The sequence below is a fragment of the Gekko japonicus genome, unplaced genomic scaffold (assembly GCF_001447785.1).
Source record: "Gekko japonicus isolate JY-2015 unplaced genomic scaffold, Gekko_japonicus_V1.1 scaffold1177, whole genome shotgun sequence".
In the NCBI taxonomy this organism is placed as follows: Eukaryota; Metazoa; Chordata; class Lepidosauria; order Squamata; family Gekkonidae; genus Gekko; species Gekko japonicus.
In genome coordinates, this window is record NW_015160874.1 from 464,429 (window position 1) to 483,364 (window position 18,936).

At 44.7% G+C, this 18,936-nt stretch overlaps 3 protein-coding genes across 3 annotated transcripts in view; 1 reads left to right on the top strand and 2 right to left on the bottom strand.

Annotated features, from left to right (window-relative positions):
- Nucleotides 1-2,061, top strand: part of TBC1D8 (TBC1 domain family member 8) — a 50,680-nt gene extending 48,619 nt beyond the window's left edge. Inside the window, exons 19-20 of the mRNA XM_015422690.1 lie at nucleotides 435-535; nucleotides 1,050-2,061. Of these exons, the coding sequence (XP_015278176.1) occupies nucleotides 435-535; nucleotides 1,050-1,499 (551 nt within the window). The 3' untranslated portion in view covers nucleotides 1,500-2,061. The remainder of the gene's footprint in view (nucleotides 1-434; nucleotides 536-1,049) is intronic.
- An 82-nt stretch (nucleotides 2,062-2,143) lies between these two features.
- RPL31 (ribosomal protein L31) lies at nucleotides 2,144-8,528 on the bottom strand. Its single transcript, XM_015422739.1, has 5 exons — nucleotides 8,454-8,528; nucleotides 5,618-5,724; nucleotides 3,884-4,009; nucleotides 2,425-2,537; nucleotides 2,144-2,256 (listed from the first exon to the last, which is right to left on the bottom strand). The coding sequence occupies exons 2-5, from the start codon at nucleotides 5,722-5,724 to the stop codon at nucleotides 2,225-2,227; spliced, it is 378 nt and encodes a 125-aa protein (XP_015278225.1). The 5' UTR covers nucleotides 8,454-8,528; the 3' UTR covers nucleotides 2,144-2,224.
- A 2,572-nt stretch (nucleotides 8,529-11,100) lies between these two features.
- The window catches only part of NPAS2 (neuronal PAS domain protein 2), a 98,526-nt gene continuing 90,690 nt past the window's right edge, over nucleotides 11,101-18,936 (bottom strand). Inside the window, exons 18-20 of the mRNA XM_015422751.1 lie at nucleotides 18,252-18,344; nucleotides 16,136-16,322; nucleotides 11,101-12,279 (exon numbers count right to left, since the gene is read on the bottom strand). Coding sequence (XP_015278237.1) covers nucleotides 12,109-12,279; nucleotides 16,136-16,322; nucleotides 18,252-18,344 — 451 coding nt within the window. The 3' untranslated portion in view covers nucleotides 11,101-12,108. The remainder of the gene's footprint in view (nucleotides 12,280-16,135; nucleotides 16,323-18,251; nucleotides 18,345-18,936) is intronic.

Consider the following 18,936-nt stretch of genomic DNA (forward strand, 5'->3'; position numbering starts at 1 on the left):
TTTGCACCCCCCCCCGCCTCAGCCCATGAGGCCTTGCAGTGAGGATACACCAATTTGGAGTTTACCCGCTGCTGTCCTTTCTGCAGTTTATGTCTCCAGTACCTGGCACTACATTTTATGGCACACGTGGCCTGGCCCGACAGAGACATTTATGTCAGATCCAGCCCTTGTGACAAATGAGTTTGACACCTCTAGATTAAGTAGTATTGGCCCCAATACCGGCCCTTGTGGGACTCCACTGCTTATTTCCCTCTATTGTGAGAGCTGTCCATTTAACTTTGCTTCCTATTGTTTAACCAACTTTTAGCCCATAAGGGGACCCCATCCTCTTATCCCATCACTAAGCTTACTCAGTAGTCTCTGGTGAGGTAGCTTGTCAAAGGCATGTTAATTCACAATACCATATCAAAACTTTATTGTATCCTCCTAACCAGGTGACACCATAGATTATCAGAAGCAACTGAAGCAGATGCTTAAGGACATAGCCAAAGAGAAAGAAGCTAAGGCTGAAAAAGAACTGCCAAAAATGAGCCAGGTAGGATATGAAGGACTATAAAATTACAGCTTTCTTAGCTTGTGTACCTGGCCTAAACTTGAATCTTCTGCTATCAGCTAGATTTGTGTTTTGTTTATTCCATGGAACTGAAGACCAAAGCATAGTAGCTGTATGCATTTATGAGAATAAAACTGACCTGCCAGACATGGCTGTTGTAAGGATTGAAGGGCTTTCAACACTAGGTGTAGAAATATTACTGTAAAGAGCTCTAAAAAATATTATTTGTGCTTATATAATATTGCAGTAGCCATGCAATAAAATCTCAAAATGTGCAGTACTGTACATAGGCAATATGGTACATAGGACTTAAAACATATTCCAGAGCTCAGTCTTCTTACAAGCAGTAAAATCTGCCTTCCTGAGCTGAATCTGTATAAAAGCTTTCCAATACGGAGAAATGCATTGTACTGTCCTTTCTCCCAGTTTAACAGACTAACAGTGGACTGGGATCCGTAACACAAATGCACTGAATCTTCCACGTTTTGCTTTCCAGCGTGAGTTCATCCAGTTCTGCAAAACCTTGTACAGCATGTTTCACGAGGCTCCAGAGGAGAATGAGTTGTATCAGGCCATCGCCACAGTGACTACTCTGCTACTTCAGATTGGAGAAGTGGGTCAGAGAAGCAGCAGCTCTGGCTCGGATGAATTCTCTGAAGATCTGCAGACAGAGGCATCTACCTCCGATCAGGATGTGGTCTTTACTGACAATGTGAAGTCTCCAAAGAATCCCCAGTCCTTACCAATAACTGAAGGGGACTGGACTGTTTCTATCGAACATATCTTGGCTTCACTATTAACAGAACAGTCACTGGTCAACTTCTTTGAAAAACCCTTAGAGCTCAAACCAAAACTGGAGAACGCAAAGCTGGCTCAGTACAGCTTCAAAACAAATGGTGCAAGTCACCCATCACGAGGTGATCCAGAACATCTAAGTGCGCAGTAGCAGATATCTAAGACAGTTCAGTCATTCTACACCAAAGCGCATTATGTGCAGCGTTAAGGCTTTTGTACTACTTTTTGACTTGGGTCTGATTTTTCTGCCAGAAAGCTTTAAAGCCAAAACACTTGGGAGGTTTGGCACGGTTTCTCTTCTTGAATGTAATTTAAAAGAAAACAAATGTGTTAAAACCAGTTCTTGAAGAACAATGTAGCTGAACACTTGGCTTGACAGCTTTGTCTTAGCTACTGGTTGCAGGTTTTATGTCTGATTGCCTTTTTTTGCACTAATACTGAAGACTTGTTTCAATGCTGGTAATTGAAACTATTAATATATTTGATTCAAGATTTGTATGTCTTGCTTAAATGTTCAATGTACATGGGCTTTTTATGTTGGTCCGTGAGTGTGCACTTTTCAATAAAAAGGCTTTTTGTAGTAAACCTACAGTAATTGTTGCTTCTCATGTAGTACTGTGAAAATGAATCCCCTGGGCTGTCTGTTTCCTTAAGAGTTCTCCTTTCTACTCACTCTCAAGCAGTCTGTGGTTCTACAATGCATCTGAAGACTCAATGACCTTATTGGAGGCCAATTGGAAATACTTGCACCCCCCCATTTTCATACATAAACACTAAACTGCTAAGTCATTTGTGAGCATTAGGCACTGTTGCTTTTAATTAACAAACTTTTAAGCTCAATATTGTTCATTTTTATAACTTTATTGTAATGAAAAATTAGTTTTCATCCACATTGACAGTCTGTAGACCTGTGGGGGAAGAAAGAAAACCTACATAAGATCACAAATGGAACATACGTTTAAAAATCCACAATGCATTTTCTTTGTTTGCTAATCTACAGACACCTTACCCCACACACAAACGGAATCAAATCTGAGTCCCCTCCGTCTCATTCTACAGAAACATACAACACTTACTTTTGAAAGTGGTGACTGGCACATAAGTAACCAGAGTGTACAATTTATTGGGTGAATCTTCATCTTCGTTGCGTTTTCTGGATAAACGCACACGGATGCGGTAAGGAACATTCCTAAAAGACAATGTGAGTACAATGAGTGTGCAATTAGAAGCATGTCCTGTTACTTCACAAGTTAGCAATTACAAAATGTAGGGGGCAAAACTACTAAAAAATGAACACTGTATCTTCACAGGTCTGCACTACAGCCATAACTATAAGAATTTATATAAATAACATTTAAAAACTGACTATTGCAACTGGGTTCTTCTAAGGCTTAGATTTATATTGACTACTGTGATTTAAATGCCCTTGTTTCATGAGCTGGATATTCATAACAACATATCAATCTTGTCTAATGTACCTGGTTACTAGACTAGTAGTAGTTGAAGCTAGAATTCCATTATTAATTTGGTGGTGTAAAACATCTGCCTACTTACAGTGCTGCCTCTAAGCCAGCCAGAGTCACTCCTTGGCTCACAAAGAACCACTGCATGCTCTGCGTGCCACCCCACCAAACACATATACAATAAAATAATTTTTTATCTCTCTGTGCGTGTAGGAGTTGTCTCTCCCCCACCACTGCTGAATTTAACCAGCCTTCATGTATCTGAAGCCAAAATGCCCAGAGGACAATCCAACTGGCTGTGAAGAAGGGGGAGTAAAACTACTACTCATCCACACTATGGCCAGCTTGCACTTTTTGTGAATGCCTCCCACTGTGGTATAACACTCTCTTCTCCTGGCAGGCTCCCAGCTGCCAGGATGAGTGTGGAGAGGTTGCTGGAGAGGACGGACCCTTTATTTTCTATCCCTGGCATGAGTCCCACAGCTCAGGGCAGCTCACCAGTCCCTCCAGCAATTTAATGGGCAAAGGGCTTTTCCCACCTTGCTGGAGCACAGGAATGGGTGCCGTGTTTGCAAACAGTACTCAGAAGAGACACAGGCCCAAGCCCCTAAGCACCACCGTCTAAACCAGAGGTTCCCAAACTTATTGGCCTACCACCCCCTTTTCAGAAAAAAATAATAATCACTCAGTGCCCCCCTAGAAATCTACCTTCAAGAAGTGAACAAAAAAATGCAGTTTGTGGATCTGCACCTGGATCGCTCCAGCACCCCCCCCCCCAGGGGGCGATATTGCCCACTTTGGGAACCAGGGGTCTAAAAAAATCCTTTTAACTGTCCTTTAATCAAGTTCACAAGCTATGTATTAAGATCTCAGTGCCTCAATGGATATTATCACAGAAAACAGGAATCGTACAAATGCATTTGATCCCAGCAGTGGAACACTGCATTGGTACAGTTGTGTTTTATCGCTCCATTCTAACCACAAGTACCAGTGCAGCAAGTTTTATTCACTGTTAATTACAACTCTCCTTTTCACTGGGCAAGGAAGATATCCCCAGCCAACCAAAATGTACCTTATTCCTTTCGCCCAGACTGCCTTGTTCAGGCGGGTATCAATGCGTACATCGGGTGTCCCCATCTCCTTCATCGCAAATTTACGGATTTCCTTGAGCGCCCGTGGAGCCCGCTTCTTGAAGCCCCTGAGAACACAAAAGGCAGTCACATCAAAGCCAAGTGCTACTAAACTTAAAGAATAAGCCTCATGGTTTTAAGTTACCTGCTCAACATTAAGGATTTCACATAAGTGGCTAAGGATGCCAATCAAGAGTCCCTCATAGGAGGATGTGTGTAAATAACTTTCCCTGAGAGAACTCTTGCTCTGCCCTCCTTTCCTTCCTCTTTAGGACATATCCACAACAGAGGAATGTGGAGGATGCTTAAAACTTATATATTGTTTGATGAGCTAGTAGACTTTGCTAACATTCTAGACTACCTTCCACAATATGCATGCCAAGTAAATAAAAATCAGCATCAAACCAACAGCTACAGAAACATGGTGGATAATGTTTCAGTTCTTCCGATGAAGCTATTTGTGTCACTTTCTGGGAGTCTAGAAGTAGTTTTATAAGATTCAGCAATCAAACAGAAGGTTCGCAGGAGGTGTGAGTTAAGCACAGAAACCAAAGTAGTAATAAACTCATTTGCCTCCTAATTATCCAGCTGTGGAGAGCTATGCAGTTTTTCTTAACAACTGTAAGGGTTAAAGAACTGCCTGAGTTAAAAGGTGATGCCAATAAAGCAAACACTTCTTGCCAGAACCAACTTTGGCCTCCAACATCCCCCCCCCCACAAGTCAGCTTCAAACATAAAGCAGAGGACAGACAGATTAAAAAGCATGGCAAAATCTGTAAATGAAGGCTGCAATCCTACACAAGCTTACTAGGGAGGAAGCCAAGCTGAGTATAATGCTTAGGGTCTGATACATCAGACTTTTAGACACTTCTTTAGAGACCACCATATCCTCAAAATGCTGAGATGTCCAGAAAAGAATTTAGTCACTGGCTTTCCTGTTTGACCTCATGACAAAAGCGTGAACGCCACATACTCCTATTATAAACAGGAAAAACAAAAAACCTGCTCCATTGTATGTGAACAGCACACTAGAGAGACTATTTCCTTCCCCTGCCCCCCCCCCAGCTGAACTGCCAGCCATTACAAAAGGCTGATGTGTATGCAGATGAATTAGTGACCCCTGAATTTAAAGGAAACCTTGCGTCCAAACTTGGGCAACAGTCCATCAAAATGCAGCACCAAAGCATCACAGTGTATTTCTGCGGTCCAAAAATATTAGTACGCCACATCCAAATAATTTCTTTGCTTCACCCAGTTTGTTTTTTTTAAAATGGCAACAATATACATAATTTGGAACATTGCCCTGCGCTCAACACATAGGGGGGGGGGGGCTCTGCTTACTGGAAACCTCCCCTGATCTCCACTTTCCTTAAAACCTGTAAATATGGTTCATGGTCTGTAACATTAGAAGCATCAGGTGACAGATCACAGAACTGCAATTCAATATGCAGTTTTGTGCATTTTTACACATAAAAACACAAGGCCTCGAAGACAATTAAGCAGTAGCTAGCTACCATTTTTACCTAAGGAAATACAAATTGTGAGACTACTGGGGTACACAATGCAGAATGATGTGATGGTTTCAGACATCTGGGAGAAGTCTGCCTTCTGTGCCCACCCTGACCCATTTTGGCACTGATTCATACATACTGACAGGAAAAAGAAAAGCCACTCACACGCCATGGATCCTCTTGTGAATGTTGATAGTATATTCCCGAGTGACCACCTCGTTGATGGCGGATCGCCCTTTCTTCTTTTCACCGCCTTTCTTTGCAGGGGCCATCTGTATACAAGACCAAGACCTTTCAAAGCCAGGCTCTGCACAATGCACGTGTAGCAGTTGCTTAAAACATCAAGAAGCACTGATGCTGCCCGTCCATGACTCCTCCCCCAGCCTACATGCATTCTCTACTGATTTGCTCAAGCCAAATTCAAAACTTTATTTTTCACACTGGCCCGCAGGAACAAAAAATTAAACTAGCTCTAATTAACATACAGAGTTTGAACAGCATTTCGAGAGAGCTGTTGGTGTCAGAACGAGCAGCTGATCTTGTACTACCTCTGGTGCCATCCTAAGCGGAGTTGCTACACCCACTGACGTCAACAGGCTTAGATGGCTGCTGCTCTGTGTCGGATGGCACAGCTAGTACGTTCGTAGACACGGGACTCCCTGGCTTATTCAGCCGGGAGATGCATGAACTTGGCTCACTGTTGGGTTGGCACAGGGCCCCCCCCCCCCAATCTTATGTGAGAAATCTGAGAGCAACTCCAGCTCCGGTTGCCCATGAGGTATAAATACAGGTGTGCAGGTTACCTGGAGCCACCACCCCCAACAGTTTCTAAATTTTGATTAAGCCCTGGTTTAGAATCGGGGGGGGGGGGAGTTAGGTGAAGCCACACACTGGCCATGATATGTCAATGGGCAGCTGCAATTCATTGCTGTTTGAGATTTTTCTGGACAAAAGGGTGGAGGAGAGTAAGAAAGGTGTAAGAGGCAGAGGCTGGGACTCATCTGGGCAACATTATGTGGTTTCACGGTAGGAGGTGGAAGTCTATCATCCCATACGTGCACTTAATAATTTGGGGGAAATCTAAATGAGTGCTGAGGAGTAAGTTATCCCCTCTGACACCTGTGGCTTGTCATTCAGAATTCTCTGCCCCTGAACTGCTCAGAGAGCTGACTTGTTGGAACCTAGATGGCTGAATAAGACTGACCGCAGGAAGGAATAATTTTATCTTACAATGAAAATATCAGATAAAATGAACTGGCAGCATCCATCTTTATTTCAGTATTTGCAGCTGAGTTCCGTCGTATAGGCAATACTATGTGACAAGCCTAAGGAACAGAGGTAAAACTGAATCCAAATTATCATTAAAGTGGAAGATATATAAAGGGCAGATTGGCAAAGTATAACAGATACTGAGCCACTTTCCATCTAAAGAGGAAAACTATAAGGGATGGTGGGAAAAAGATACAGGGAGCCCCATTTCACAAGAGGAATGGGAACAGGTTTGGGGAAATATTTCTAAAAATAGTGTGTGTGTGTGTGTGTGTGTGTATATATACACGCACACATACGGAGGAATGTTCAATGGTTAAGTCATTTGGGGTTCAAATTCACACTGGAGTTGCAGATATGCTTGATTATGAAAAACCATTGATTCCTAAAGTGTTTTATTAGGACTTTTGACAAACTGCTGTAAGTAGTTTAGCCACCACTTCCATGGCTAAAACCTGTATTGCAAAAGCACAGAAAACCCAGACTTCAATATCAACAATGGGCTAATATGACAAGATATGAATCGTGGTACTAACAAAAAAAGAAAAGAAAAGCTTTTTGCAAAAATGAAATGTTAAGACCCCTATTGAATAGATTCATGAGGAACTGTATCTTGGCAGGAGCTACTTGAATATTTATTTACTTCATTTATACCTCACTTCTCTCCCCAATGAAGACCCAAACTAGCTTACAACATTCCCCACTTCTCCATTTTATCCTCATAACAACCCTGTGCAGTAGGTCAGGCTGAGAGTATGTGACTGGCCCAAGATCACCAAGCAAGAGCAAGATTATCTGATTCCATTCAGGTGTCTCTTATAAGTAAATAATAAAAAATAAAGGGGGGGGGAGAAGAGATGCATGCACACAAGCTCAACAAGAAGCCAAGCCTGTACCCATTCCAATTTAATGTTCTTTAGAAGCGACAATTCAATGCAACTTCCTCCACCAGTCCGTCCGGATTTCTACCAGCCTATCCACCATCTAAGAGTCCAGTCATTAAAATTCGTCCTGCCCAGACCATTCCCTTCTCCTAAAGGATAAACAACTCAATTTTTCTTAGTCAGACAATCAATTAAACTTGTTTGGGGCACACTTTTTTTTAAAGCATCAGACCACCAGCATAATATTCTGCCAGACAATCGCCTGCAAGATCTATCCCGAGGTCCTTTCTCCCTCCGCTTGCCGTGCAGAGACCGATGGCTTCTATGGAAAGCTGTACTCGATTAACTTTCGTGCAAGAACATTTCGCGCAAAACTTTGTTCAAAGGAAGTACTAAAATTATAACGTGGGGAAAGAATCCCACCACAACCTTTTAAGCTCCTCCTTTCCGCTCCACTTACCAAGATGCCTTAACGCGGGCTGCACACACGTCTCATTCCCAAACTCTTTACAGCACTAAAATAATGCAAGGCCCTCTTTCCTTCCAAACGCGACTTTCTCTCCCTTTGGCCCAGAGAGCGACCCTTAAGATCTCCAGCTACCTCAATGCCTCCACAGTCTCGAAGGAGAAAGCTGCCTAGGCCCTGCGGAAGCCACCGGCTGCGGAATAGGGGGCAGCCGGAATCGGTTCCGCCTGGCACGATTTCCGCACCAGACACAGAAATACCCGGCCCCACAAAAGCGTCACCGACCCAGGCAGCCAAGCCCCCCAAGACAGTCGCCGATATGGGTCGCGGAGAGACGGATGACTCCGGATAAGAGTCACCCGCTTCACCAGCGACTACTCACCTCGCTCGGGACCGGACCAGAAAGGAAGACGCTAGGGATTCTGGGAGGAAACTAAGGAAGCCGAACTTAACCATAGAGAAAGAAGAAAGCGAGCAATCGCACTCTTCCGGGTTAGGAGTGCCTAGAGGGAGCCCTGTCGTCGATACCACTTCCGGTATTCAGTTGAACTTTTTGCCACTCTAAAACTGTAAGGAAAGGGGTGGGGTGGGGGTTTATAAAGAAAGGTAACCTCTATGAAATGTTCGTGCCGCAATAGCAGTTCTCTCACTAGATATCCAAGGCTGTGTCTCTCTCAGCCGGTTCCAGGGAAGCCGTCTTGCTGCGTCTAACCCTGCCTTTATGATAGATTCAGGTGGGGTAATGGTCTGAAGCAACAGAACAAAGTTTGAGTCCAGTGGCACCTTTAAGACCCAATAGGGTTGCCAGATCTGGGTTGGAAAATACATGGAGACTCTGGGGGTGGATCCAGGAGATGGTGGGGTTTGGGGAGGGGCCTCAGTGTGGTACAGCGCCATAGAGTCCACCCTTCAAAGCAGCCATTTTCTCCAGGGGGGCTGCTTTCTGTCAGCTGGAGATCAGTTCTAAAAGCGGGAGGTCCCCAGGCCTCACCTGGAGGCTGGCAACCCTAAGACACAACAAAGTTTAATTCAAGGTATAAGCTTTCGTGTGCACACACAGGTCTTCAGCTACACTGGACAAAAACTTAGTTCTCACTTTAATTTTTAATTTTTTTAAAATTTAATTTAATTTTTAAGAGTTTGTTAACTCTTGTATTGGTATGCTCATCTGCTGCCATTCACAGGTCTTAACTGCTTTAATCCAATCTCAGCTATATTTATCCGTCAGTTACTTATGCATCTTGACTCTAACTAGCCTTTCCTGGCAACTACTCCCCCTCCCCACACACCTATATGTAAGGCTTGAGGAAATCTGTTTCAATGTATCTGAAGTGTGTGTGCACACAAAAGCTTAGACCCAGAATTACAGGTAGATTCAGGTGGGTAGCCGTGTTGGTCTGAAGCAGCAGAACAAAGTTTTGAGTCCAGTGGCACCTTTAAGACCAACAAAGTTTAATTCAAGGTATAAGTTTTCATGTGCATTAAACTGCGGTGATCTTAAAGTTGCCACTGGGCTCAAAGTTTGTCCCACCTTTATAAGCTAGCTAGCCCGAGCAGAAATTGTGGATGTGCTCATGCATCCCCTCTCACCGTTTGCTATGGAGGTGGCACTTTTAGTGGAACCTTCAGCGTGTTTGGGCCCGCCCCTTGGAATCTGGCCAGGGAGAGATCAGAGCGCCATTGGGGGATGACGCAGGCTGCAAGTCGACTGTCAGCCAGTAGTGGCAAATTGCGGTGCATCTAGGAAGTTCTCCCTCATGCAAGCTCTTGTCAGGATCAACTCATTAGTCTTTAAGGTGTAAGGGGACTTTTCATTATTTCTCCTGAAGTAGTGATCCCGATGTAGAAAAATAGTACAGCAGGCTCTCCTTTGGATCCATGTCACTTTGAGAATGAGCAAAAGGAGGAGCTACTGTAGAGGGTTGGACTAGGGGCACCTGGGTTCAGAGGTCATACAGTGAAACTAACTGGGTGACGTTGCTCCAGTTACTCTCTCTCAGGATAACCTACCTCACGGGGTTATTGAAATATTGGGGTAGCAAATGCTGTCCATTCATTTGCATTTCTTTTTATTTAGTGCATTTTTATCCCACCCTTCATTCAAGTAGCTATGATAATGTACATATTCTGCCCCCACATCATATCCTATGTACATTACCATAGCTGCTTGGAGCACTGCTCCCCCAGTATCTCAGCTGCCAATCAGAAACAAACATTAAAGTATTAGAAAAGGAGTTCTGGTGTAGCCCTGTTGAGACTGAAGTTGGTACCTATACAGAATTATATGAGCAACCACTAATATAAATCCTACACCACAGAATAAGCTCTGGGACACCCCAACCCCCATGATCAACGGATTCTCCTCTCCAGAATGTTCCGTGATTGGCACCAGCCCAAATCCTTATTTTTGTTTGATGTGTAATACGTGGTACCTGCTGCCCAGTATTACTACTGAGGAACAAAGCTAAATAAAACCAGATTTTATGTGATTGGGAGACTGTCCTGCATGAGCTGCCCCACCTTCACATTGAACCAAGTTTTGTTTTTTTAAGCAAGTCACTCTTAAGGGGAGTGCACACAGCCCACAGGCTCCACAAACTGCACTGCCCTGGCCCAGCATGCTTCTCTTGTTCTTGAAAAAGAGCAGTTTCTGTCAGAGCTCACTCAGCCCCACCTACCTCACAGGGTGTCTGTTGTGGGGAGGGGAAGGGAAAGGAGTTTGTAAGCCACTCTGAGACACCTTTGGGTAGTGAAGGGCAGGATATAAATCCAAACTCTTCTCTTCTTCTTCCTATCAAATGCTGACTCAGGATCAAGCTGCAGGGCTGTTGTTGAAAGCAGCACAAGAGAGAAACTGCCTCTACTGAAATATTAGTAATTATTAATTTATTGCAAAATGTTCACTCAACCCCCCCCCCAAAAAAAAGCACAAGAAAAAACTTTAGACTTGTGAAATGAACTGGCAGGTCATATACAAAATAATCTCCACATAATCCCATATAATTTTATTTTATATAGAAATAGGTTGGGTTGGGTTTTTTTTTTTTTAACAACAGCTATATAATACACTAACTTCTTTTATAATTACATAAAATCTTTTTTTAAGAAACATCAACATAAAACATACAAAAGTGCAACTCTTTGAATCCTAAAGATCGTAATGAAACAGATATGTAATAGTTTGCAGCATTTTCCCACTTAATGGGCTGTAACACAGTGCATATTTTTTTTCCAGATGCTTGTTCTGTGAAGGGGGCTGTTCAGTTTGTAGGAGACCCTCTTTAAAGTGTTTAAAGAGCAGGACAAGTATGCTGAAACAATAGCTGCATGATTGTGCTTAGATCTGCTGTTTATAGGTTGTAGTCCACTGCATAAACAGAAATTGTCCAGTGTCATTTCTTTAAAACGTTAGAAATAACGAGAAGAAGGTAAGAAGTGGAATACTTTCCGGTTATGGGTCAGAAGACTATATACTGCAGGGCATTGTTTTAATCCATGGCGTCATGTTTTACATCTCTGGAAGTGCTTGTTTTGGCCACCAGAACAGACTTTTCTTCACTGAAAGTGCTAGGTTACACTCTTTGTGCAGTTGTGCAAAATAATAATGTTTACATTTAATAAAATAATCTCTTGTTCTTTCTTCAATAGATCTCTCTTAAATGAGTGCTTTTCAAAATCAGTCAAAATAGTGAAGGCCAAGTAATTTGGGTCTACTTTTTTGGGAACAGCCAGAGTACTTTCTGGTTGAATATTCATAAGAAGACTCTTCCACTGAGACACACCAGTTTGTGCCACAGTTTGCATGTGATTGTACAGACTAGTATTACTGTTCATAACACAGTCACAAAATAGTGCAAACATTTGCAAAGTGATTCCCGCTCATTTCTATTGCACTATCCACCACAGTCTGCACTTGACAGTCTCTTTTTATCACAAAGCTTTGAAAAGAACACATGTGCAAAAGCCAGCATTCCCCTCCCCCCGCCCCAGCCGCCATTAAATAAAGCTAACTGTGCACTCATAGTGCTGATGTGATTCTACTGTAGACGTTGTGGCACATTTGAAGATTCTGGCAAACTGATGGTCCTCCTGGCCACAGACTGCTGCGACTGCACCTGATGGTAGGCGACGCTCCCTTGCTGCGGCGAGTAGGAAGGCAAGATCAGAGACTCTGCTTGCTCACTGTGCAAAGGGCCTACAGGCTGCACCTGAAGACGACATAAAATCTGATGCAATCAAAATCGTAGCCTCTTACTTCCTTATCAGACATACATGGCAAAAGGTCGCTCTGCTATTTGAACTCTGTTGACTAGGATAGATAGTCTGCAGAACACTAGAAACACGTAGTTTAAGGGATCTAAATACTTCACCATTTCTGGTAACTGAAGCTTTTTGGATCAACTCTGGAAACCACAGGGTTAACTATACAGAGGAAAGGTGGATTCTCCCTTCCATGTCACTGAATAATCAGCTCTGCTGCTCTCTTCCGTCATTGTCGACGGATATCTTTTCCATTGTCTCTTGCAGCAGTTCCACTCTTCATTTGCCAGTCATGTCTACCCAGGGTCCCCCATCATAGCTGGAAACAGTAGCAACGTCCTCAGCATTTTTATTCGGACCAGACCTGTTCTACTGAGTTCAGTGGGAATAAATCCCTAATAAGGGGTGTCTGAGACTGCAACCTTAATACCTCACTTTGACACACAAGGCTCTCCGTATTTCCTTGTCCTGAGCAAGTTTTATTTTATTTACTGCATATTTATCCTTCCCTCAGGGCAGCATACAGTTGTCTCCCTCTCCTCCATTTTATGCTCACAGCAACCCTGTCAGGGAGTTTAGGCTGAGAGCATGACTGGCTCAAAGGCACCAAGAAATCTTGCAGATATTCTTTATATATTGGCTTGTACAAGCTGACCCTTCTTTCACATTTTATATTTCCTGTTTTGGTGGGAGCTTGACGTGAACAGAAATAATTTTAGGGAGTTTTTGTCAGGTAACAGAAAACCAAAACAAATGAACACTGAAGCTGTCAGGATTAACAAAACAAAAGGAAATTAACTCAGCATGAATCCCATTGTAGCATTTCCTGTATAATCAAAACAGTCTGTTCTGGATCTCAGATTTATGTTTGCATGACATGAACAAAATATGAACAGGATTTTTTAAATTACATTTTTACCCCATGCTTCCTCTGAGAGGCTCAAGATGGCACCCCTGGCTCTTCCTTCTTCCATTCTGTCCTCATAACAACCCTGTGAGGTAGGTTAGACTGAGAGAATAACCAGCTGACATTGTGACATTCATAGGTGAGTGGGGATTCTGAACCCAGCTCTTCTCTCATAGTTCAGTCCTCCAATCACTATATTCTGTCCAACTGGCTTTCTCTGGTTATTATTATATGTGAAACATAACATTCTCTGAAGAATCAGGGAACTAACATGAGGCAGGAACTCCAGGGCAAGCATGATAACACAAAGACACAAATGTGGCACTAGAACGATTTCAGGGCAATGGACACACTAGACACGGTACAATCCTAAGCAGAGCGTAGAAGCCTGTATCTTTCCTTAGGAATGCATTGCTAGTGTTTCTTGAGAAGTTTCTTGATACTAGGCCATTAATAAAAAATGGCTTTATGTCTCTTACTGCTGTATTTTCATCTTTGTTTCTTTAGATGTTTGTTTAGAATAACATGACCAAATGCTTTTCATTATTGCTAAATGCTCTTCATATGTGTGTGGGTGTGCATGCACACCCAGACACATACAGTTTGAATGTAGGTTTATCCAAGTGTTTGGGTGTCTACAGCTATGCACATTAAGAAGATGTAACCTCTTTAGCTCAGGTAAACAAGATTATGCAAAAACATGTCCCAAGCTGATGCCTATAAACGTGTAACCAAACATTTTCGTCTAAGTTTTTCAAATTTCTAATTTTTCTGAATTCTTCTAAAGCAATTTCTTCTAAAATATCATTGTTTTTAAAAAACTTCATTGCTTTTTGAACAACAGCAAAATTACACATTATACTTGACCTCTTTTCAAACACTTGAAATGCATAAAATGAATGCCCGGGGGCAGGGGTCGTTTCGTAGAAAAAGAGCTAGGGGAACTCATTAGCATAACTCATTAGCATATGCCACACCCCCTGACATCACCGGAAGTGTGTCATAAGGCCACACACTCCGCCCCCAACGGTCCCAGCCGCCGCTGGCGGCCTTGCAGCTCCACTGCCGAGCCCCATGAGAGGCCCGGCGGTGGACCTGCAAGGCCGGCGGGAGTGCAAGGAAGCCCCGCAAAGGCCCTCCCTGGCCCCAGGCAGGCAGGGGTGGGGAGAGGCAGGGAGGAAGCAACTTACCCTCCCTCTTCTCCTGCCTCCTCCTGGCTGAATGAGGGCCGGAAGTGGGGCGGCCGGAAGCAGGGGGTGGGGTTTCATCATGTGCCCTGCCCCCCGTACCTCACCCGGGGGAACTGCGATCCCCCGCGATCCCCCCCGAAATGACCTCTGCCCGGGGGAATGCAGCCACCCAGCAAGGTCTGCTCCCCAGCTACATCTGAGTGCTGTTTAGAGTCCGTGCACGTACCACTTCCATATATTTGCCCATGAGCAGTTTCTGTTCCTGTTCCAACAAACACACAAGGGTTACAGGCAGAGCTTGCTGACATGATCTTGCTGTCTTCTTCCCAATGCAGCGTAATTCTATCTGTACATTTACTCATTTATACCTTGCCTTTCTCCCCAATGGGGACCCAAGGCAGCTTATGTATAGAAAAAGTCTTTTCTAAAATCCTCCCTGCTTGGGCCAGAGGGCCTTAGCTGGTAACACTACCATGTGATTTCTGTCACCTGTGCAGATGGCCTGCCAGATGGCCAGGCCACATATCCATATAAAAGACACTTTAACATCTTCGCCAGGATAGAGCGACTTGCCGGCGCCTTCCCAAGCATGGGAAGAGCTATGCCCAGTACATTAGCCCATCAAAAGCATTCCCTGACATGACACATGGTCACTTGAAGAGGTTGGAGAGGGAGTGACTGAACTGCATACAGGGTGCCCAACTCCTAGCCAATCACAACATACCTTGCCTGGCAACGCATGGTAACCAGAGATTGGACACGCCTTCCCACTCTCTCACTATTGGGTAAATGGCCATACCTGGTGGTGACGGAGGAGGGGTATAACTGCAATAGTCCATATGGGAAAGAGGAGTTCCTCTCTGGAAACAAAGAGTTCTTTTGGACTGACTGTTTGCTGTTAACATGGAGTGAGACTGTTAGGCAGCCAAGCTGAATTTGGCGGCCCACAGCACCATGGGGTTCCTTTTCAAGATTCCCTGGTGAGACCTTGGACTATTTGCACACCAGCCTGGTAACTATGGAATATCTCTATTGTGTAGCTAGAACTGAACAAGCTATAGATATCATTTGTTTTCTTATCTTTTGCTAGTCTTATGTTATATGCATGCTTTTGCACTGAATAAAGATAATATATAATCAATATTATCTGGACTTGTTTCCTCTGTTGCAACCTGATTTCTAAAACTGAATCTTGTGTCTGAGCCGTTCGCCTAAGGAGGCTACCACTGTGTTAATTAATTGTTTGCAGCCCTAGTACAGAGCTGGTAAAGTTGGTATAAGTCCCATAAATCAGGCAGGAGTTTGGAATCTCTGCTCCTGAACCTTGGTGGGGGACTTTTTAAAGAGAGATCCTGGTGGCAGTAACTACTTGTAAAGCCTGGAGAGTGTACAGACATTCTCCTGGGGTTTAATTGTTGCTGAATGCTTGGTTTCTCTCCCATCCCTGGACTGGGGTGAGAGAGAGAAACCTTGACAGCTTACTTCATTCTCCTGTCCTTTTTATCATCACAACAGCCCTGTAAGGTAGGTTAGGCTAAGAATGTGTGACGGGCCTGGGGTTACCCAGCAAGCTCCCATGGCATGAGAGGGGTTTCAGACCTGGGTCTCCCAGATCCCAGTCCAACACTCCAGCCACTGGATCACAATTCTATTCCCCTCTCCTTAGGAGGACTGGAAGGGGCTTCTGTCATTTCTGTTACAGCCCACCTGAAGGTAGCATTGCTGCTGATGCGGTTGATGTTCTAGTTGCATAGGTGGCAGAGGTGACGCCTGAGAAGGCTGAGCTGCAGGGAACCCGGGATGTAATACTGCTTGATCCATCAGCACTACGGGTGCACTGCTGCCAGAAGCTTGCACTTCCAAACTTTGGAACGCTTGTAGGCTTTGAGAGTACCTGTTAACAAGAGGGAAGAAAGCCCAACAGCACAGTTACTATAGGAAGATGGGAGGAGCAGCAGGTGCTGCTGATTCAGAACCTGAGTTCTCTTACTGAGCACATGTGATGTTGGGCAGTCAAGCACATTTCTGCACAGTATCCCTCTGTTCAACGGTACACGCCTAGGGCCATTTTGCAAGTGCTTACAAGTACTGGAGGAGATGGGTTGGGGGCAAGCCAGAGAAGCAGCTAGCTGATTGGAGCTAACAAGAAGAAAATGAAGGGCTGCGCCAATTGGAGCAAAGAGATGAAGAAAAAACAATGGTGCAGTGGGAGCATTGCTTCTTTTATATTTCACAGATCCCCCTGAGGAAATTCAATGCAAAACGTCTAGGGTTTATTAACATGTTGGAATAAAATTGTCTTCCCGCTCCACCATTGTTTTTTTTTTCCTTAGCTGATGGGGGTTGCAACAACACAGCCTTTCCTGCTTCTGGGGTTAAGATGCCCTTGCTGTTTGGAGTGGTCCAGATAATTGGGAATATAAACAGAAAGAAACTATGGTCTCAGTAGGTAAATTGGGTATTTAATGGCACTGTGGCATCTGTTCCATTTTGCATCATCAACTAAACTACTTTTCAAGCAGCCATCCTCAAGTTTCATTATATGCATAACCAGGGGTCTTTTGGGGCCGGAGCGCACCGGAGTGCCGCTCCGGCAGCCCAGGAGCCAAATGGTGGTGCGGCAAGCCCCGCCCCCAGCTCCCCACGCCAAAGTGCTGGGGCCAGGGGCAGGCCTGGAGAGTCCCACAGCCGGGTCCCCTGGGCCCACGCAGAAGCGCTGGGGCCGGGGGAAGCCCAGAGAGCCCCGCAGCCAGGTCCCCCGGGCCCACGCAGGAGCGCTGGGGCTGGGGGAAGCCCGGAAATCCCCGCAGCTGGGTCCCCCGGGCCCGCGCAGGAGTGCTGGGGCCAGGGGAAGCCCGGAGAACCCCACAGCCGGGTCCCCCGATCCCGCGCCGGACCGCTGGGGCCGGGGAAAACCTGGAGAGCCCTGCGGGCTTGATGGGGGGGTGGGGGATCCTCCCTCCCTCCCTCCATCTCTTTGCCATATTTCCCTCCTTTTCTTTCCCTTCCTTCTCTTCCTTGCTCTCTTTTCCTCCTTTCCTTCTCTTTCATTCCCTCCTTTCCTTCTATCCTTTTCCTCTTTCTCTCTTCTTCCCTTCTCTCTCTTTCTTTCCCTCCTTCTTTCCTTCTCTCTACTTTCTCTCTTTCCTTCCCTCTTTCCTCCTTCTGTGGTCCAACTCTAGTGGACCACAGGCTCCACTAGAAGCTCTCCACTAGAAGCTCACTAGAGGCTCCACTAGAAGCTCTCTCTAGGCTCTCTCTAGAAGCTCTCCACTAGAAGCTCACTAGAGGCTCCACTAGAAGCTCTAGGCTCCCCCCCCCCCCGCCAGCCGGGGGAGGGGGAGGGAAGGGGGGCTTTTGAAGATGCCTCCCCTCCCTTTTGCTTTCCCTTCTGACATCACTTCCAGTGATGTCAGGGGTCGTGGCATATGCTAGTAGCCTAGTAGCTCATTGGCATACCATGAGCTCCTGCGGCTCTTTTTCTACGAACCCTTTCTTCTGACCGTTATTACATCCTATTAGCTCCCAGGCTCTTACAGAGGTAACAGCCAGGTGGCATGAGAGGAGCTGCATCGATGATCAGTGGAGGAAGGAAGTATTTGGCAACTAGGATCTAGGAAAACTCAGCCTGAGGAGAGCTCGGGTAGACATATAAACTCTGCGAAGGAGAACAGGTACAGAATCTGGACGGTCAGAAATCAGAGCCATTCTGCCCCTGACATAGTTTGCTCAGTACCTCACTGGATGAGTAGTAGTTTTATACTCTCACTCACTTTAAAGGTATTTCAAAACTTATGTTTCCCCCCAAACAAATATTACATACTTAGTTTGATGTGAAGCCACACCAATGTCTGATGACTGCCTTGCATGACAGGGACCAGGCATCATTGGCTGAATAGGCTGACTGAGTAAAAGTCTAAGAAACAGAAAATTAAAGAATATTAATTCAATGCCAGTGAAGAACAAGTGAGTTGCATACAAGGGAGAAGGAGGATGGATTGTTCTGCAAAGGCTAGTTTGTGTATTTGGCGGCCAGGACACTTGAGCGGATACTGGGTTCAGAGACGGACTTCCGCTTGTTCTGGAATAAAAAGGAATTTCAGGCCTTATTATCAGTCATGCACACGGCCTGCCTCTTCTCTTATAAAATAGTTTTATCCTTCACTGGGAGACATCTACCCATTGCAATTGCCAGGGGCTGTTGGCAAAAACAGAAATCCTGCCACATTCACAAATTCTCTACCACCACCACCACATGCAGTATTTACATACCTTTACCATGCAATGTAATCATGCTGTGAATGTTCATGGGTCAGAGATACTTCTAGCTAGGTGAGTCCACATTCTAGTGATCTCTAATGAGCATGGGCCATTGGACTTTTCCCCACCATCCTCCCATTTGTAAGAGGTATTTTGTAAACCTTAATGTCCTTCTGATCCAGGAATACTAAAGTGGCACCTAACTTGGAGCAGAGAAGAAGCTTCCTTGTTTACATTCTTTTCCCTAC